Source organism: Coloeus monedula (assembly GCF_965178545.1).
Source record: "Coloeus monedula genome assembly, chromosome: 16".
Taxonomy (NCBI): Eukaryota; Metazoa; Chordata; class Aves; order Passeriformes; family Corvidae; genus Coloeus; species Coloeus monedula.
Genome location: NC_138796.1, coordinates 9537213 through 9559226, shown reverse-complemented (window position 1 = coordinate 9559226; position 22014 = coordinate 9537213). Strand labels below are relative to the sequence as shown.

At 35.0% G+C, this 22014-nt stretch overlaps 1 protein-coding gene across 1 annotated transcript in view; it reads right to left on the bottom strand.

Moving 5' to 3' along the window:
• The window catches only part of SNX29 (sorting nexin 29), a 101617-nt gene that overhangs the window by 25002 nt on the left and 54601 nt on the right, over positions 1–22014 (bottom strand). Inside the window, exons 19-20 of the mRNA XM_082291900.1 lie at positions 20396–20536; positions 5726–5865 (exon numbers count right to left, since the gene is read on the bottom strand). Of these exons, the coding sequence (XP_082148026.1) occupies positions 5726–5865; positions 20396–20536 (281 nt within the window). The remainder of the gene's footprint in view (positions 1–5725; positions 5866–20395; positions 20537–22014) is intronic.

Below are 22014 nucleotides of genomic sequence, written 5' to 3'. Positions count from 1 at the left end.
ATGAAATATCATTGTTGCATCAATCTGTAGTTAACGTTGAGTCTGAGAAAATGTTTTTATCCTTCTAAAGTATCTCAGAACTAACTTTGAAAGGGTTAATTGTCAATTTCTTTAAAATGAATGCAGAAATACATTTACAGGTACATCACAGTAACTTTCCTAGAAGATTTATTTCATTTCTACATGACAGCAACATTTTAATATTAGCAATGCTATTGTAGAGAAGTTAATATTCTTTTTGCCTCTCATACCTCTAATATACACGTTTAGAAGTTCTCAATGCCACACTGCAACTGAATCGGAGATGAGAAAACTGCCAAATACAAACTAAACCAAAATTCTTCAATTCTTTGAGAACAAACATCTATTCTTCCACAGTATTTTAACTTTGTTGTCTGCAAGACCAGAAGCAGATACTTGGCTTTAAACGCTGTTCAATGCTAAATAAATCTGAGAGTATTCCCAGGATGACATTCCTTTTTTGAGTGGCTGATTGGTTGGCACTGAAATTTGCCTATCTGTCTCTCTCTATCACATTTCTCATAACTTTACCTTCCAGGAGGGTGGAAGTATTTTACAAAATGAGAAAGATGTAGAAATAGTGATTTTTTTTACTACAATTTAACTTGGTGACTCAAAGACAACTGACACAAAACACCTAAGAACACAACTTCTGCTATCAAATATACTGCCAGTAATGTCACCCACGGGAAATGAAGACAACATATTTTTTGAAAATTACAATCCTCTAATCATCACGAAGAACTGATGACTCCTTTGGTGTTCAAACACATCCCGCAGACAACAGAACCTGCTGATGATTTACTGAGCAGATTCCCTGCTTTTGTTAAAGCATATATTTGAGCAGCTCCCACAAGAGAATAAATGTCCAGCTTTGCAGCTCAGCAGAACATAAAATTGTTATCTAGGAACTATCGTAGCACGTACCTGTGGCCTAAAACATAAGATAGAAAAGTACTTAGAAGAGCAGTCTGCGAAAATATTCACAAAATTGTGTTTATATCATTCCTGCATGTATTTTAATCCAAACATTTGCACTGCCAATGCAAAGGAACCAACGAAGTGGCACTATTCTTACTGAATAGCTCTGCATAGCTACAAACTGGAGTCTGTGTTGTAGGAGTTTCCCATGCTCAGACTTTGTTTTGCACACAGGTAACATTGTGTGACCAGCTGTAACTTAGCCAACACTTCTTTGTGTGGGGTGCATATAAAACACAACTCAAGATTATATTCCAGATTTACAGACTATTTGAGGTTGGAAGGCGCCTCCAGAGATAAGTGAATCAATCCCCACAAGGCTGCCCATGGCTGTGTCCTGTCAAATCCAAGCATGGAGTGTCAGCAACCTCTGGGCAAACTGTTAGAGGGTTCCATCACCCTCCCAGTGGAAAAAAAAGGGGGGTTATTATTTTTCTTGCATTTCAGTTTGTCCTTTGCATTTCACTTTGTGCTCATTATGAGGATGATGGAAAGAAAATCTCTTTTAAAAAATGAGGACAATTGAAACAGAAACCAGAGACAGAAAGTTGGACCATCACAGCATTTTAGAGTTTCTTTTCACAACTATTTACTGCTCTTTTAGCTTCTTACATACTTGAAATCATATAACCTATATGTTGATTTATATTGAAAGTCTCAATTATATGGTCCAAAAAATTGTGATTCTTGTTGCCAAAGATCCCTCCTGGTTTCATATATATATATTTACAAAGAGCTAAGTGTGTGTGATCATTTTTCATATTGATAAAATTGTGATTAAACCACAAGTGTACTTGTTATAACAAGCTTTGTTTATCCATAATGAACCAGTCATAAGTGCAAATAAATGTTCATTTAAGTAAGCATTAGCCGACAGGCCTTCACCAGTTAGCAGATGTAGCAATCTAATTCAGCAGTGCCAATTCTTGATTTAGGTTCTGCTCCACATGGACTGGAAAATTGATATTGTGATGTCAATTTTATTACTGCAAAGAATTTTTTATTCAGCATGTAAACAGACAAATTAGCAGAGCCAGAATCTATTTTTTACATTAAGACATGAAAGTGGACTATAAAGGCAACTCTTTGACCAATCCTGTGACTGAGCTAATGCCGTATCAAAACTGAAAAAGATACAAACTGAGATTACAAGTGGTGGAGACCGATGAAAGAAAAAATACATTCATGACAGTTCACAGCACAAGGATTCAGAACAAGATTCACGTCCACAAGCAACCACTAGCATTTGATACCATAATGGGAAGAAATGTAGCAAACTCATTCACACTATTGTACTGTAAACTGTTAGATGAGTTTCAAAATAAAAGCAATTTCTTCCTCTGTAAGAGTAGCAGGCTGTTTCATACAGATCAATTTAAATGTTTTGCCTCGTGAGATCTGTGCCTGATTGTATGGAACCACAGCACTTGGAAGGGAGGAATTCCCAAAGGAACAAACTCATGATAAAAATTTTAGGCAATATTCATTCTGACATTAAATTAACAGTGGATTCGGTCTTAGAGATATTAATCATATGTTCTGTTCACCATAATCATATTCTAGGACCACAACCAGGTCTTTAAAGTGTTTAATTAAGACTGACCCTGTAATTTCTATCTACGGGATGCATAATCGGACATAAGCTTTATGGGATTTTTCATTTTCACACTGAAGCCTGGTCACTTAATTTTGCAGTGAGAAGAAACGCTTTTAAGATTTTTTTTTATCTATTTCATTGCTTCCTAAACAGACAGAACTAATGCTCTGGAGATTTTTTATGCATATCAAGACTGTAATTTTTTCCCCTACACTGAAATATCACTACTCTCTATTGCACAGTCCTAGGACTAATACCTCAATGTTTTGCAAATACTCTTTCATTGATAAAGATGCAACCAACTGTACATACATTTGTGCTACAGAGGAAAAATTAAATATATCAGAATTTTTGCGTGTATTTACAGTGTTTTATAGTAAAATATTATTAAGCTTAACAGAACAGAAGAACTGAAGGTACAGTACAAAGGTTACAACTGATGAATGCAATACACAATTCACAGACTCCAAGATATTTAAGGTCTCCTGTTGATGAAGCTCAAAATCCATTATGGAAGGATAATACTGGAGAAGTTGGCAATCTGAAGTGGAACTGAAATGCATTTTCTTTCAGATGCTTTTTAAATCACCAACAGTGCCAGGTCATGACTCTCAAATAATAAAGGCCTTAGAGAGTTCAAATGATAGCCTAGAAATGATGGCACTTTCAGACGCTGATAGGAGCACATTCAAGAAAAGTTCTTTTTATTAATTTAATGCTGCTGCTCTAGCTGCAGAAGAGTCTGATATGTCAGTAGTAAAATGCATTAAAAAGCTATTTTGTCTGCTGCTGTCTGTGAGGAATATAGTTATTTTGCTCAACAGCTGAATTTTTCCAGAATCTCACTAGTATTCCCAGAGAGAACTATCTACTCTAGCCAAGAGAGAAAGCTGATATATCTGTTATATAACAAAATGTTCTCAGGAAATAATTCACAGGTACATATATGAACAGAATCTCTTTGCCATAATGTCCAGATATCACAGAACATTCCAGTCCATTCTCATATGCAATGTGTTAAGAGTTATGAAATTGCCAAATGAAAAAAACCCCTCTAAAAATAAGCAGATTTTTTGCCACCTGTGGCACACCCAAAGCAGGGTTAGCACCAGTGCAGTGCATCACAGTGCTGTTTAGGAACAGATCATAAATGGTGTTGGCCAATTTCCTTCAGCAAATCTCTCTCCTTAGAGATAACTGCATTATTTTGTATCACAATGCTTTACTAACTAAATTGTACCCATTGAATATTGGAACTTAAACATGCTGTCTTCTCAATAAAACTTTGCTCTTTCTGAAATTAACTGAATCTCTCCCTAGATTACATTTATTAGAAGAAATAGAGTTGGAGGGTTTTATGAGAGGGAAATGGTGTTCACTCAGACTTGTGCAGCAGTGGTAGAATGCATTACATGGATTGTGATTTTAATCTTGTACCGTGCAGGTCCCCATACTTGGCACTTCTTTTAAGAAACAAAAAATATGAGATTTAAATTCTACTTACATCCTTAGAAAAGAAATGTTATTAAGTATCAGAAGGCAATTGTTTAGGGCTGAGGTATAAGATGAAGCTTTTCTCCCCTCCTGTTTTTGACATAAGTGGCCAGGAGATTATAAATACACTATTCTTGAAATATCATTTCTCAAAGTAGAACCAAAAAATATTGTAATAAATTACTTCTGTAACAACAGTGTATTAAGATTAAAAAAAAAAACCACCACAGGAAAAGGAGTATAATTGCATTTACAACTAAATTTTACAATTGCAAATGTATTTTGTATTTGCCTCCCTCTTCTTTAAAAAACAAAACCAAAGTAACATAAAGGATAACGTCTTTAAAATGACTCAACAAAAAGCTACACATGGGCCCCTCAACTGGAACTTTAAACCATTTCCATCTTTACAGCCCTAAGTCAAATTCTACAACAGTAAGTTCTTAGGGAGCAAAAGGCAAGTCTCTTAAGAAGTTTGTCCCCACAAACATCACTTCACCATTTATAACACCATCATCAAAACGTCTCATCAAATTGATTTCAAATCCACAGAAAAATTGGAAATTCATGAATGCCACAAAATGCATCTTGGCATTCTTCCACTCATCTATTACATTTTCTAATAAATAGAGCTTTCTTGAAATGCAATTTCAACTTGAAAATCTGACACACTCTGCAAAAGACCAGGAAATAATACAACTAAATATGTGTGCTGCTATGAAATATATTCATTTGAAATTGGTCTTGAAGCTGCAAATGAATCTATCTGTGGATTCACAGACGTGGATGCACAATCCCTGTGCAGAGACTTGTGGACAGCAAATTTAACATGAGGACTGACTGTAAATGAGCTCTCAATCTATCCATAATTTGTCCAGGTGTGGTACTGAAAAACCATTCCACTGAAAAATTACTAGTGAAAGAAACAACAGAACTTTCAAAAACCAATTTTCATTAATACTATTTCTTAAATAATTTAAAATATCATTTACAAATACATAAAGAATGAAGTTTAAAGGAGAAAGGGACAGTTTTACCAGATTATATCCCTTGTAGGATGGTATGTCAAAGGGTTTGAGATGCTTAACAGGCAACCGTTCAATTATTTCTGAACATATTCAACTTTAACATAATGAAATCAAAACATGCATCAGCAGACTGCAAAACTCACCTAGACAGAGTTCAACAGCTTGGCTTTTTTATTTGGTTAGTGAGGACCCTAACAGTGCTCTACTGTCACCCCCCAAAATAAATATTAAAAAACAATACAAAGCCCACACAAGCAAAAACAAAACAAAACTAAAAAAGACCAAATAAAAGAAATTGGAAACACCTAATGTTTGAAGAGCATGTATAGATGCAGATTTTGAAGTCACTTAGGTATTTCTGAAAGCTTTACACTGTGATTTTCATTCAAAGTCACCATTTAAATAAACAAAAAAATACTCTATATGTCATAAATTCCTAAATGTAACAAAAGCATCTGCAATCTGAACAGGAGCCTTCTATTAAAAAAACCCGAAAAACCAAAACAAAGTATTTTAAAGATTTTGGAGATGCTGGCATTATATTTTAAATTAATCTGTGATGAAAAAACCTTAATATTTTCTTGAGTACTTGATGGATACTTACACAAAAAAGGGCATCAGCTGAATAAGTGTCTCTTTTTTGGGATTGGCTGTGAATTCTGGCACAGTTTGAATAATTTTGTTCATTACATTCCTTAGGTAATTTTGTAGCTGCTTGCGTCTCTCTTCTACAAACTTTGCATCCTAAAAATAGAGAGGCAAAAATATAAATTGCACAAAGAACATGTCTCTCAACTTTATAATGTAACTAAACAGTCCTAGTAAGCATAAAAATTGGTATTTTGATGATCTCTGTTGTTATGGCTATATAAATACGTTGGCAATATGCAAAACCCCCTTGACTCTGTCCTTAGAGATAAAGGAAAATCATGAATCCTAATAAAACCTGTTTTACAAAAACATACACTGACAGGATGCCAGATCCTCTCCCTGGCAGAATCTGTCTTTTCTGGACCATAAACCACTGCAATCTGAGAGAGGCAGAGCAAAACAGCAGCACAGAGGCTGTGGCAAAACAATTTATGCAATTTTTTTGAAATCCAGAATTACCAGTCTTTGCAGGAGGAAATGCTGACTTACTCCCCCAATGTCGCCCCAGTTCATACTTTTCAGCTCTTGGGTACACAAACTCCACAATGGATGAGTCCAGCATTTTTCTGTTATTAAATTATTATTTTGATTATGTCTTCATATAGATTTTTTTAAAAGTATTATATCAAAACTCTCATTAAAATGTTTTACTGAAGTTTCTGTAGCATTTCAGATCCAGGATTTTATACTATGTTGGCTCAAATAAGAAGAATAGTTCTATAAACTCCACATTCCACTGATGGACTTAGAAGTTAAAAGTCTATCACATCCAGCAAGATGCCATGAATCCTGTAACTTACATCTAGTTTAAACCCTTTCCCTGTGAGGGATCACAATTGCAGGGAACTGTAATCTAAAGGTGACACACTTCCCAGTACCAGGGAGCTCTAACAGGTTTGCAGTGACATCAGGCGCTGGATGCTTTATGCTACAGCCAGAGTGTTCCATCTCAGGAGTGCTGGCACTGCTCTCCTGGTTTAAATGTCACAGTATGTTCTTTAGGCACAAAGCCAAACCCATTATTAGACAATTACAGCTCTCAAAAATGACTGTTATCTAAAAGATGTGTCTATTCAACCTGTATTATTTATGTCTGTACGAAAAGGCATTGAAATTAATTTTTGTTTCTTGGGGGGAGGAAAAAAAACCAACCCACCAACAAAACACCATAAATACATTTGACAACACTGAATAAATTCATTGTATGGAAAAGGTTCAGCCCATGCTGCCATGCAAATCTGAAGGTTATTGCTTCCCTAAACAGAACAGAACATCATCATCAAAGCAGGGATGCTCCTTCGAGTTCAGGAGGAATTTGCTGTAGCATTCCTAGAACCTTCTCTGACATGCTGTTCTGTTCTTCCCTCTCATTAGAGGTTACCAAGAACAGGAATATTTTTAGGAATAACGAATTATACATAATTGTAGGGACATAACAGAGTAAGACATAAGAAATTGCTGAAGACATCCATACTTACAGACTTCAAAAACTTAAGCAGGGCTTGTTTAATTAAATTCACAAAATTCCAAAATATATACAGATTCATTTTATTTTTGTTTTCTACATATGAACTTACACAGATGTCCAGTCCTGTTTCAACATTCCAGTTCTAGATTAATACATTTCATTCAATGTAGTAATGTAATGCAAAATTGATTAATGTATTCATTAATCAAATAAATTAATTCAATTAAGATCCGAGTACCCTACTACATATTATATAGTTTGCTATTTCATTTTTATCAGTCACATGGTTTTTCAGCAACATACACACACTCCACACACCAGTTGTGTTGCAAGTGATTTGAAACTCATCCTGTACTAAACCAACAAAGCTGCTGCGTTGGAACTTCACCCAACCCCCTCTGCAGAGTCACTTGCCCAGCTCCCACAGCTGAGAGCAGCTACTGCTGGAACAGAGCAGAGCTTTCTCCCTGCCCTGCTGCAGGAGGACAAATGTATGGAACAGAAGCCTATACAAGCTGTTGGGAACATTAAAGCAAACATTCTAATTTGTGATGACACATAATATTACCATAAAATGGAACTATAATAATAAATTAACATGCTGTTCAACGCTAATTAAACAACTGAGTAACACCTATGTTACTATTTTTTTCCTTTTCACTAAGATTTTTGTTCCCACTGGATTCTTTGGTGAAGGTCAAGGAACAGCCTTGTGTTCCCCTCTTTCGTCTCCAAGGATTTAAAGTATCACATCATCCCATTGGAGGGACACTGATTTGCTGCCACCATCTGCATGAGGCAGAAGACAAGAAAGGGATGCATGGGAGATGTCTGGGAAGAAGAAAAAGTTTGTGGAAGAGCTTTGGTTCTGGAAGCTTTACCCACATGAGCAGTGGTGACATTTGGCACCTGAGCCCATTTCCATTGGAGCCATCCTCTCCCCAGCTCCTGCTGGGCTGTGCCATCGGGGGAGAATAATCCTGCTTTGCTCCATGACCCAGTTCCAGTGCAGGCCCAGCCTCAGCTCAGAGCCCTTCCAAGAACTGCCTCACCCTCACTGCACTTCCTTCATTCTACTTTCATCACTTTTGTCAGTTATGTTTTCAAGATCACAAGAAAACCTCCATTTTTAAATACCACATTCATCAACTTTTTCGGTTCTGAAGTTTGTTTGGTCACAAATCTTCAACAGCAATATTTTCTGTGAAATAATTTCAATTATGTTTAAATTTTCTCTTAAGCAGAAGCTGCATTCTTTTAGTATGACTTCTGTACTGCATATGTATTCAATGTATTTAACTAAAAACATCTCCTTTCATAGAAAGGACTTCTGTTATAGACACAGGAGCCAAATGCTGAATGTAGGTACTTTCTATCCCTTATGTTACTGTAAAGAGTCTCCTTGACTACAGAAAACAATGGCACAAAGAACTTTTCTAATTAAGACTGCCAGAACATGCTTAGGGAATGCACTTTTTGCTGTTTACAGCTGATCATATTAGTGCTTATAATATGGATTTTTTTCTGCCATTTGTCCAAGAAAAAGGCAGAACATCCCAGAAATTAAAACTCAGCCTGAAAACAGTTAAAAATGTTCTTTTAGTCTGACATGAATTTGATCTGTAAAACAAACAACAAGCAATCTACCATGAAATTCTGCACCATGTATTAAGGCTCGTTGTCCTCACCAGAAGCAATGTAAACCAAGGTCAAAATGATTCAGCTCCAGGTCGGTACTTTATCATGAAACGTGTGCTTTGGCTACTCAGAGCGATGATTTTAGCACAAAGTGGTTACTGCCAAGCTGTTGCAGCAATAAAGAGTTTTTGTCACAATATAGTAAACAAAACAATTGGTAACAGAAAAACACAACTGACTCAAAGCCTGGCCAATTTTTTCAGTCTTAAATTATAAAAAGATACCTATAACCTTCTTTTGATTGGGCCCAATTATCCACAGCAGAAATCTAGGTAGTACTTTGCATTCCAACCCGTAAACAAACACCTACTTCTATTTACAAGCAAAAAGCGAAGAGAAATTTTTTTGATTTGGATTTGTATCAGTGACACCCACCCCTTACTTTTAGTACATGTCTCTGGTGACTGTATGAGTCAATACAAGCCTACATTTGCATATGTACTCACACAGATAACAGCAAAGATCTTCCCCTAAGGTTCAAGATACACATTTATGTACACTTGATGTGAATGTACTTTGAGGAAAAAGCAATTCTGCTAAAATTACAAATACATACACTTTGCAAAAAAACCTTGCATTTTCACATTATTAAAGGTTAGATTACATAGTTTCATTTTTAGGAAAACAAATACACAGCAAGATAAAGTAACAGTACTTAAATAAAGACCCACTTTTAAGATTTCACTGAAGTTTCTTAGGCATATTTTCTGAAAAAATAAAACTACTGCTGTTTCTGCACTAACTACAGTGAAAGTAATTTCCTAGCCCACAGGTCAAGAGCACACAGTTTTGATTAAGAGACCACAAAAGTTCAGTTAACAAGCAAACCTCCTTCAGATTACAGAAGCATCAAAACACATCTGGGAAAATATTTTTAATCTGAAATTCATGTCTCCCAAAATGTTGTATAAGATTCTTTTTGACTGATAATTTGCCACGTTTCTTCTGCCTACAGCAAAATACTAATATCAAATTACAAATCTCTGAAAATTGTAATTGATAATGGAAAACTTAGAGACTCTCAACATATATTAGAAGATGATGTTAAGGTGTAAAACTAAGAAGCAGAGGCTTGATTATATGGTAAAATTTTATGTCATGCTGTTTTGCAGTTTTTCATTACAAGCCAAGTTCATTCCCACTTGCAGTTTAAATTGTTTCACACAACTGCCGGTCTTTTATACACACTGCTAGTATGGAACAGATGGTAAAACACTGATATTCTTCATTATTAATGGGACAGCTCACTTAAGATGTTTCAAATATTTTCCAGGAGCTTTTGGAAATGCTATGATTGCCATGGTTACCTGCCATGATTTAGGGACAGATAAAACACTTTTAGATTCTGGGCTTGGTGCTGTTGCCATCAACATCAAACTCACTGAGGTTCTAACCATTACTTATCATTTAACCAACCTCCTGTTGGTAGCACCAGGGAAAAAATAACTCAAACAAAACGAAACAACCAAACAGCTGAAGGCTCAATGTAACTCAATTAAGATAAAAGGAAATATGAAATAAAAGGAAATATGGCTTTAGGACTTTAATCAGCCTCTGATACTACACAACGCATCCCATCCCAAATAAAGCTGACAATAGTGCTATTCAAAGTTCAACTTGCAAATGCAGAAATAAACTCAGGTTATTCTAATGTAGCCCATTATTTTCCACCGTCTTGGCAACCAGTCTCAGCAAAATTATCAAACCAGTCTTTATCTATTTATGAGGCACCAAATGCTAACCTCAAAATGAAGCTGGAAATCAGAAGCTGAGATGGGAGCTAATGAAATATTCAATTGCTGCATCATTCTCACTAGTTTGTAATTAAAAGTTTTATAGCAAATATTCATTTTACAGGTTAATTGATGCCTTTGCACAGGTAACAGTAAAATAAAACTTCTGTCCTTCAGTAACTATTGCATCATAAAACTTTTAGGAAGGTACAGTTTCCAATCCTAAACATACCAGATACCACCATATTACACAAAAATCATCTCAAAATTATTGAAAGTACATAAGCTTAAAATTTCCATCTTACTTGTATTGCCAGTTTCTGTATGGCAGAGCCAGGCCAGCATTATACAACATAACAGGGGTATACAATACATGAAATTGCCATTTTCCCCTTCCCAGCATGAGATTTTTTTGTACAACTACTGTTCAGTGGAACAAACAGGAATTTAAGAGGATGAGATACAAAGAAGAAATCAAGGAAATGTCAGTTTTGAAAAGAAATCTATTTTCCTTTAAACAGAGATTAACTACATAATTGTAATTATTATTCTGTGTTTCTACTCAAATAGCTGATGCATTTCCATCTCCAGCTCTGGGTTCATTTCAATGGTACCAGAAAAGCAATGCTTTCAGATAAAGTAGCTGGAAAAAGGCATTGCTGCAAACCCATGCAGTAGCAGACACGTTGAGGGTGAGCTACAGTCCTGCAATGCCCTCAGTCAAGCACCAGTTTAATCAAAGCAACATTTAAATCAGTAAATATGCCAACAGAAAAAAGAAAGCTTGAGAATAAATCTAAAATAGATCTCTTTTTAGTGTTGTGCTTAATGCCACTGCTAGAAAAATAACTCAGTAATGTTATGCTAATAAAATCCAGTGTCATCTAAATATTTTGCTATATAAAGGCACATGCCAACCATGTGTTAATTTGTCAACTGGTCAGGAATCAACTGTTAATTAAAAAGCATCAATAAAAAACTGCAGCAAGACCCCTAGGGCTAGTCTTTTGCTCAGCTATTGAATAGGGAAACACTGTTTCTGTCTTCTCCTCAGATAAAGCATTATCCGTCTACCCTGTAATTTTATTCAGGAGATTCTGCAAACTACAACACAACAGTTCATGAAATTGAGATCCATTTTTTCACTAGACTATATTACAGTAATAACCATCAACAATATTAGTTAAAATGTGTCTCAGTTCAGTGCTTCTCTCCAGCACTGCAGTTTTCTTTCTTAATTTCTTTCTTTAATCTGGTTGAAAATGCCCTGAAGACCAATAAAGACAGACTCTAAATTTAAAATAACAACAAAAAAACCCCACCTCAAAACCCTTTAGAAACATGGTACATACAGTGCTTACAATACAAGCTTATATGTACAATAACCTTACAGTGATGTTTTCCCTTAAAAAATCATTAATAAGGAAATAACAACTTAACAACTTTACTCCCAGGTAAAAGACTAGATTCTCCTTTAACAAAAAATTTATTTGGATACAATCAGATGGTATGACTGTTTTCTAAAAGAAAAACTTAATTAATGAGGAATATTGATATTAACTGCCCATTACTTATTGTGCCTTCATGCAAAGATATTTTACACAGTACAATGAAGGAAATCAGATTTTCCATGCAGGAAGTGGCTCCAGCATTTCACACGATCTGAAGTATTCAATATTTAGTTTTCTTTTTTAAAAAATTAACACTGAATATCTTTAGTAAATGCAATTGCCCAAAAAGCTGTAGAGCAAGTAAGATTAAAATTTGACAATATTTCTAAGACAATATATTTTGGGAGGAGAAGAGAGGTGAAATCAAGCACACTGATATGTAAGGAAAGGGAAAAATGTGGGTAAAATTTCAAATTTAAAAAAAGAAGGGTTTACTTTTATTTTTGTAATTAGGTGTCCCTGTTAAGATCTCTCTGAAAGGAAGTTTATTAATCCAAGTAACTTGGTAATTTAGCATCACCATCACAATAAGAAACAAATTTAGAAAATTTATTTTTATGTTTTCATTTTATACCAGGAGGCTACTAGAATATCTAAATGACGCATGAGTTGTTATAAAACTGCCATATTTTTATCGAGCAGTTGTCCAAGCAGCATGTAAATTACTTTCCTTTTTTTCCCCATAATGTCATGATGCAAAGCAACACCATCTGAACTGTTTCTATGGGCTCTATATTCAATAATTTGTTAGAATAAATCACTTCTCTTAATTATAGCATTACAAGACAGCAAGAATAAAAACATCACTTGACAGGCAAAGTTTTGTTTTGTAGACCCTAAATAGTCTGTATTCCTTCTTCCTAAACTTCAACAGCAATTAGCAAGGAATTTTTGTAACTCGAAAAGAAAACGACTCAATTCACTATTTCATTGAAATGGTGCCCTTGAGCACCAAATGAACAGATTAATTCAGTGAGACATTCTGATGGAGATGGAGAAGCACGAGCTGGAGAACTGTTTACCTTTTAAATTAAAGCCCTGAAAATGAAATATGCTGCTCTGCACTCTGCTCGATTTAACCTTCATGCCGAGTTTCAGGTAACCCAGACATTTCATACCACACAATGGGAAGCATTTACTATAAAGTATTTGTCATATAAAAGCCAACCATTTCCTGCTGACTTATTTCTCTTCTCTCAGATACTGATATGACAAAAAAATGGAAATGAAGAAGAACTGAATGCTCTTTTCTAAGTGCTGTATACATAAAATATCAACTGCAGTCTTATGCAGTAGAAAACCCAGAGGATCTGGATTCAAAATCTGAAATACTCTGTATTCCCCCTTAGTGTGCAGGTGACAGTGCCAGGAAACAGGTGGGCTGTGACTAGAAATCTTAATGACTATGCCAGGAGTCACATTATTTTTATTTCTATTTGTATGGCACTACAATTAAGTTACATATGTGAAAACCAGATCATATTCATTTAATCCCAAAGGCTATTTAAAGGTTCTTTGAGAATTGAACTTTTCAGCTACAAAGTAATACAGTGAACTTACAGGACAAAGTTTCTTTTGTGGCTTTAAAATGGCATAAAAAACAGTGTTATGTTACAGAATTATTACATTCAGCTAAATATGAGATTGAGTTCCTTTCCTGGTTTGAACACAATGGATCCATTTCTTTTCCTTTTACCCACACTACAGCACAAGCATATCTATCAAATTTATATTAGCTACAGTTTTTCCTGTAACCCACAAGGCAAAAGACTGTATGAAAATAACTCAATACACTAGTTAAGACCACTAAGAGGGTTGAAAATTAAAAGCTACTTACTTTGAAAATCAAGAATAATACGGAATTTAAGCTTCTATATTACATCATCCAAAAATCAACCTAGGTAGCATTAATGAAAGCAATCTTTAATGAAAGCAATCTTCAAATTTATAATATATAACTTGAGGATTTATATTTTCAAAGCTTTTCTCCTTTAATAAATGTATTCCAACTCCAAAACATCAGAGAGTCATAATTTTCTACCAATTCCACATGAAGACACTGGATATGAAAGCTTAGTACCAAGAAACATTATTTAACCCCCTGTCCCAAGTGCATTAACCAGAAGTTTTGCTTTCTTCTTAGCTCCCCCTGGCAGTCTGACTTTGACAAATTAATCTGATGAAAGATAGTTTTTATGAGCTCCTACATCCCACAGAGGACAAAAGCACATATATCTGTACTTCTGATTCCAACGCAAGCCAAACACATACTTAAATTTTAGGATGTCCTGAATTGCTTTGCTGAATTTGGAAAGAAAAACATCAAAATCTAAAATGAAATTACTTCCTCCCCTAAGATTCTTCCTGCACCATCCTCTTTCAAACATTCCATATGTCTTCTGTTATTGTCTATGTACTAGTTAAACAGGAATTGTTGTACTTCCTATTTTCAAATACATATTTTGCATGGGAGGGGTGTGTGCGTTCCTTAAGAAGTCTTGTTCCTATCTTGCTGCTTCTCCTTTCATCCCTTTCCAAAGGGACTTTCTTTCCTCCATCACCTGGTCTAAAAAGCAGCTTTAAGGGGGTACTGCCTCTGAATAGACAGGTCCTGCTTGCCAAAAATGGCAATTAACTTTTACGGGAAGGAAATGCATAACAGGGGTTACACATCAATGAAGCCATGTGAAACCCGTAAGAGCAAAATTATTAACACTCAAACTCTAATTTGAATGGCTTCAAATTACTTCATATATATATATATATGTGTATATATATATATACACACACACATAGAGCCAGACAACTCCTTACTTGACAAATTTTAAAAACCAATAAACATTATAAGCACAAGAGCAAGCTCTCTTGTTTTCTTTTACTTGCAATAAAATCTTTATGTTCTCTGCTTTTTAATCCTAAAATAGTTATCCTGCATCCTATCTTAAACTCTTCACTATCTTCAGCAACAGGCAAACAGACCAAACACTGATAAAAGGCAACTTTGCTGCTGGGAACAAAAGAAAAGAAATTCATCTGCACTCTGTGAGCAAAGGCAGGATTTCCACTGACATAAATAGAGAAGGATAGAGCCCCTGGGGAACAGAACTTGCAGAATCACAAGATACATTCCAGAAGCCAACTTCCTATATATCCTAAATGCTTCATATATATCCTAAATGATGCTGCCATGTACCTACTCGTATATATGTGTATATACAAATAGATATCTTTTAAAATACATGTACATAATATTCCTGAACTTTTTAAAATAGGGACATACACAAATTAATCTACAATTCAGGTTAGTCACTGACAGGTGAAAAGTACATATTCATTTTGTTGAACTAACATTTGGGCATGAAACAAGCTATGGCTGGAGATACAGCTCACAGACTTCAGTTGCATGGGCTAAAGATGATGAATTATGTTGCTCTCAATGTTTTCTCTGAGACAGAAACTTATTTTAGAGTTCTGTATTGTTCCCTCAATGCAGCTGAGAAGTCACAGCAAAGTCACTCTTCTGATCTCAGGAAAGTGCTGTGTATTCTTTCCATATGGGGTATCCAATGTTTTAAAGGAAAGCAGAGGATATCATGCAGTCAAGTCAGCACTCAGTGCAAAGCTACCTGATTCAATTTCTCCTCACTTAGACAATCACTGAATTCAGGTCTTCAGTGGAATTAAAGAACCATTTCTATTTTGCTATGCCCTCTATTGGGACAACACTATTGCAAGAGGATTCTTAATTAAATCTTTACTTGATTACTATAATCTGCCCAATGTAGAAGCTGCAACTGATATTTTAAGGATGCTGCAATATTCAAAATATTAGACTAATAAGTCCAGTAAATATTCATGTATTAATACTTAATCATTATTTTGAGAGATACCAACACAGCACCAGCAAAGGTTCCTTAGCTAAATGTTATCTTAAATGAAAAAAAATCGTATTTCTATGCAAAAACATACAGGGAACCCTTTACAATCAAGTGCTGTGACTGTATAAAGCTCCTCCTCATGAGCTTCCCATAACTGGGCACACTGCAGACCTGGAGTGCTGCCCCATGGAACCCAGCCTGTCCTGGGGCATTCCTGACAGGAAGGCAGCAGTCACAAAGACAAACAGTGAGAATGGAAGGATGAGTTCAAAGCATCCAAAGTACTTGAAGGCTTGCTAAAAGGCAAAAATCTGTTTCTTGCAAGAAAAATCAGTTCGAAATTACAAATATTGGTATATACAACTACATATAAAATACTGAGCAAATCACAAACCAGGCTGATACACAGTGAGCATGTTTTAAAATTACAAAAACTGAACCCTTCAAGTATTAACAATACAGTTAAAATTTGTAAGTTTTAAAGAAATTGATCTGCAGTTTAAAAATAATTAAAATATATGATGAGTATATGACATTTCTCTTATACACACACCACAAGGGAACAAATATATTTCTTGTTTTACTCAAACAAAGCATTGATGAATTGAAGAAAGAACACTTATTCTTGCCAGGATTACTCATAAAGATTTTGACAACTATATTTGCCACCAGAACTGAAAGATCTTTAGTAGAACATATACAGCATGGGGCCTAGTATATATGAAAATTAATACATGGACTCTTGCAAGCATTATTATTTTCCTTCAGTAAATATCTAACTTGATTCAAAGCAACATATACAAAACAAATTATTCTCTTTCCCGCTTTATTTTAGTTCTAACTTACTAAATTCAAATGTTAAACTAATATGCTGAAAATGAGGTTACCAAACTGAAAGGCAAATACACACTCTTCTTTGTAATTGTAAAAAGGTTACTTGTCCAAAGCAGTATTCTTTCTTCTTTTCAGTTATTTTTCAACTAATTGGTTTTCTGTATATTAAATTTATGTTTCCTCAAGCATTAAAGCTAGTTTTTATTCCTACGTACATAATTTGTTGAAAGAGCATGAATATGAACTTTTAAGATAAATGTCCCAACTGAAGGCAAACAATGGAAAGGCAAAAGTGCCTTAAAAACATAATTATCAAAATTAAGGTATATAATAATGGTTTATAATTGTTAAATATTTTCAAATTCCACTGCTACTTGATGAATGTAATACTAAAATGCAAAAATATTTGATATTCTGACTTTTTAAAATCCTCCTTCAGCTGAAATTCTGCTTTCTTTTTGCATTTTCCCAATGTCAAACTCTGCAACTTTGCATTTGAACCTCACCTCCTTGACTTCTATTGCAGTAAACAGGAAAAATATGCATGAAAATTAATACTTCTCTGTATTTTATTCTACATTACTCTCTTCTAGTTCAGTTCCCTCCTCTGAGCTCCAATATTTTGCATAGCAAGGCACTGGACAGTATTTTGTCAGTCTGCAGGAGTGATTCCAGGTCATTCTGAGGAATATGGTGTCCTCTTCTGATCCTGGAGGTTCCCTAAATCTGGGACACATAACTGAACATGGAATTTAGTGCTGGTATCAATTACAGCAAGACCTTTGGATGCCTCTGACATTTACAATAAGCACATCACCTTCATTAGCCCCACAGTACAGAGTGCATTGAGTGATGCAGTGAATAAACTCATCCAGGTAGTGACCTGAAGGATATAAAAGCATCAGTGCCCTTTTCCAAAAGCTGTAAAATAATAAATTTTAGCCATTTACACATGGAGGGTTGTTTTTTACCAATATGTTATTTGGGAATCTAGTAACACTGAGGAGTTGCAAAGGATATGAAAACCATAGATTAATGTAAGAGATACTTTTGTTAGCAGAATTCAGCTACTGAAACTGTTCTTTAGGCACTGATTTAAAATTGTATTGATTAATCTAGGAATGGGAAGACAGCTCCAATTCTATCAAAAGCAGCAAAACTAATATCAGAGAGAAAAAATATCTTTTGAAACCTAAGTTCATATCTAAAGGTGAATGTGCTTTGGTAGCAACTAAATTTAAAAAGCACTATTGAAAAAAGTAGTATTGGCAATATCTCTTCTAATGTTAATTACCAAGCATTTCCATGTGTAATATCCTGCACAAATTCTCATCCTAAACTGAAAATTCCAAGACAGAAATTTCCACATGAATTACTTAATCTTATACTGAATTTTTAAACCTTCATTTTAAACCTTCAACTGGCCGTGGAAAGCAGGGCCATCTCAGGGCCTTTAACCATCTCAGTCACACAGCACAATTATTTCCCAAGGACTACTGCATAAAATGATACAAATTCCTAAGGGCAATACATTCTCTGACACACAGAGAAAATAGCGCCACTAAAAGGACAAAAATCTGCCTGCACAATGTGCTGTGCAAATAAGCTCTTGTGTGCCAAACTGAGCCTTGCACAGCTGAGGTGAAAGCATCACTCTCTGACTTGCAAGTTCACAGCCACACCACTGCCCCACGTCTCATCATAGGAGTCTCTCAGGAGTGAAAGGGATGGCACCCACTCCTTACTGCAAAGAAAAGACCCTTTTTCTGAGGTCTGATAAGTGGTTGTGAGTTTACGCAAGATTAAGGTAGAATTTTGGCTCAAAGCTAAAGCACTGAAAGAAAAAGCAATGCAAAATTTTTAATGAGTTGCTCAACTGATAATTTTGTATGCATCAATTGTGCAACTGAAGTTGTAATTCAATTAGTATTTAAAGTAATTAAGGGTGAAAGAGTATCAAAAAAGCTTAAAAGGCAGCTTTTGTAATGTAGTGAAGTGGCTGATACTCCATCACTTCAAAAAAGGAGAATTAGTTATGTAACAAAGAAGAAAATGCCTGGTTTCCATTATAAAACCGTCCACTAAAATTTAAATGAAAAATGCAGGATCTTCTAATAGATAAAAAAAAAGCATTAAAGCTCTCATAAGTACTTCCATTTCCTCAGTCAGCAGGCAGCGAACTACATTAACTGGACCTTAAGCCAAGCAAACAGACCTATGGATTTTATTGATAAATTTCATATATATTTGTATCACCACTACCCATTCCAGATTATGTGCAACACTGCCATGTCACATGTGCCAAATTTACCTATTTGGTTTTACAGAACAGCTGGGAAATCATTGGAAGTCAATCAAAGGTACTCCCTTTAAACATTCAGAATCCACGTTCACTGACATCTGAATGTCAGTAAGGAATTTCTAATTTTTTTCTATTTCTTTCTGAAAATTTATATTACTTCATACAAATTAGCAGAGATGATTTTTCTAACACAAAGTTATGACAGATATAATTAGGATGACTGTGGAATTTTAATGATATATGTATTACTGTGGTCTTAGACCAAAAACAATGTCAGGAAGATCTGAGTTTTGCAGTCATTACGTCAGCTGTGCTATGATGACTACACAATCACTACGGTTGGAGCTTCTTAAATATTGAATACAAGAACTCAGTGATACAAAGGCAAAAAAATAGTAAAACCAGAAAATCCCATGTAAAAGCTAAGAAATTTGTTAACCTTAAGAACTCTAATTTAAGAACCCAGCAGTTTAGTAAGGATGGTTTTAGTCATAGGCACGATTTAAATCTCCAGTATTTTACTTGTGATAGCTAAATAAAATTTTCAGATAATTCCTATGCTGCAAAGAAAATTACTTCAATTACTCCTCAGTCCTTACTGGACTTGTGGTGTACATTGCAATGTGTATTTAAGCTCTTGATCAGTTTAAAGTTTTGATGACTAAGGTTTTAATTACATGGTACTACATATTTACTATATAAATACTACAATATTTACTGTTTCATTTCAAAATCCCTATATGATAGGAAAACACAAATTCCCATTTTAAAATGGCAGGGCTAAGAAACAAAGACACAGATTATAGGAATTAAGCACCTAAATGTCTTTAAAAAGCTGGTTAAAAGAACTTAAAACTGTTGATGAAGAGTGAAGGAAATTTAAGGAATTTCGATTGATACTTTTTGAAATTTACAGATAATAGTTAATGAATTACTCACCAATGTTAATTGCTGGCATTTTTTGGAGAGAAATGGAGTAGAGACTTCATTTTACATATAGGGCTGTCCAGTACAGCTTTTGAGGGTTTGTACATTTGTGTATGTCATCAATATTTCATTCAATAAAACTTTTCAGTAAGTGGAAAAACCAGTGCATTACCTCTGTCAGTGAATCTCCAGTTGGTAGGGGGAAAGTCTATAAAAATACCAGGTACTGTCTAGCAGGTGTGAAAACATTTATTAGTCACCTCATTTTTTGTGTATGGATAAGAGAGGTTTTTCCCCCAACTTTTACTGATACTGTCAGTTCTTTCAAGTACCTTGTTTCCAATGGCCTTTTTTGGTGGGAAGTTAAAAGTCCTCACTTGCTGGTATTTATTCTGTAATTTATGATGCAAGCTCCTGAACTCCGCGTACCTTCGATAGACATTCCACTCATCATCCTTTATCCTGATATAAACCTGCAAAACACAGACAGGGAAGGGAATAATGTAAAGACAAACGGAGCTGATGTATGTCCTCCACTCTTTAAAGCCTCCTGGCTCAGCAGTTTCATGTGAGGCACCACAAGTTCCAGGATCCTGTAGCCACAGATCCATGTCTGACACTGCATTTGCTGTTGTACAGGTCATTAACCTCATTCTCTCTCTTCTTCCTTTTCCTCCTCTTTCTCTCTCTTTCTCTTACTCTAATCAAGACAAACACAGCTTGCTCATTTTAACATGACTCTGGGGCAACCATGGCAGCACTTCTCGTTACCATGGTTTCCAGCATATTCTACCATCCAGTGACCAAAGGAAAAAATAATTTAATACCACTATAAAATTGATTTCTATGTCCTCAATACAGTTTTTCAACTTTGTAAATTAGCTTTGTAGCATCAGAATTGCAAAACCTAATTTTATCCAAAGTATGAAACTTAATTTACTTCCTAACAAAATTACATTGAAAACTAAACTAGAAATTTTATTGTTTGGAAAATAAAAACAGTTCATTCTTTCTGCTTGTATAGGACATTAAGTATAATTTAACACAGCTGTAGTTTTTGTGATTCTGTTTTTGTTTGCTGCTCATTATTTCATGAGCCTATTACCAATTACATGCTAAATATTCGCTTTCTCTAGGAAAATGTCATGCAGAAGTGAAATACACTTACAGAAAACTGAGATTTCACTCTTTTCTAGGGAATGACACAGTTTAAAAGAATGCTGAAACAGCACAAGTCAAAAACTATAAACCAAGCATCAGAACTCAAGATCCAGAGTGACCTTTCCCTTTGCTTCTTCAATGGAATCTGTAACTTATTCATTCTTTTTTTTTTTTTCTGTGTGTGTGTGTGTGTCAATAATCTCAGTATTTTACATCAGAAATTAAGCTGGAACAGGACTGATGACATTGCCTTGCCGCTCCAAACCCCACAGTAATTTAGTAGTAAATTCTAAGGCAAATATCAGGAGAACACTTACGTAAAAAAGCAGCACCAACCACTGTCACACAGAGTGGGCAGTAACAGCTGTATTTTTGTAGAAACTAGATAAAAATAAAATTTGGATTTTGATGTGGCCAATTTCAACACTGAATTGCAGCTTTTCCTGGTGACTGAAGCATCGTCCTTCGCCTCAAGATATTGCAAGTCCTTAGGAGAAAAGATTCAATTTTTCTAAGGACTGGTGGTATTTCAGAGATGAAGTGAACATCTCCCACAAAAGCAGCCCATGCCTAGATCTTTTGGAAGTTCTCTCTCCAGATGCCTAGAGTTTCTCAAATTTATAGGAGGCCTCTTTGCAACAAAATACAATATATTATGCAGATACCATGCAAACTCTGTCAAGTTAGAATATTTCAGTGTAGAAAATACTAATACATTTTCTACAGGATACTATAACTCCAAAAAAGGAATACTATAATTCCAAAATTAGCACAATTGAGAATTTAAAAG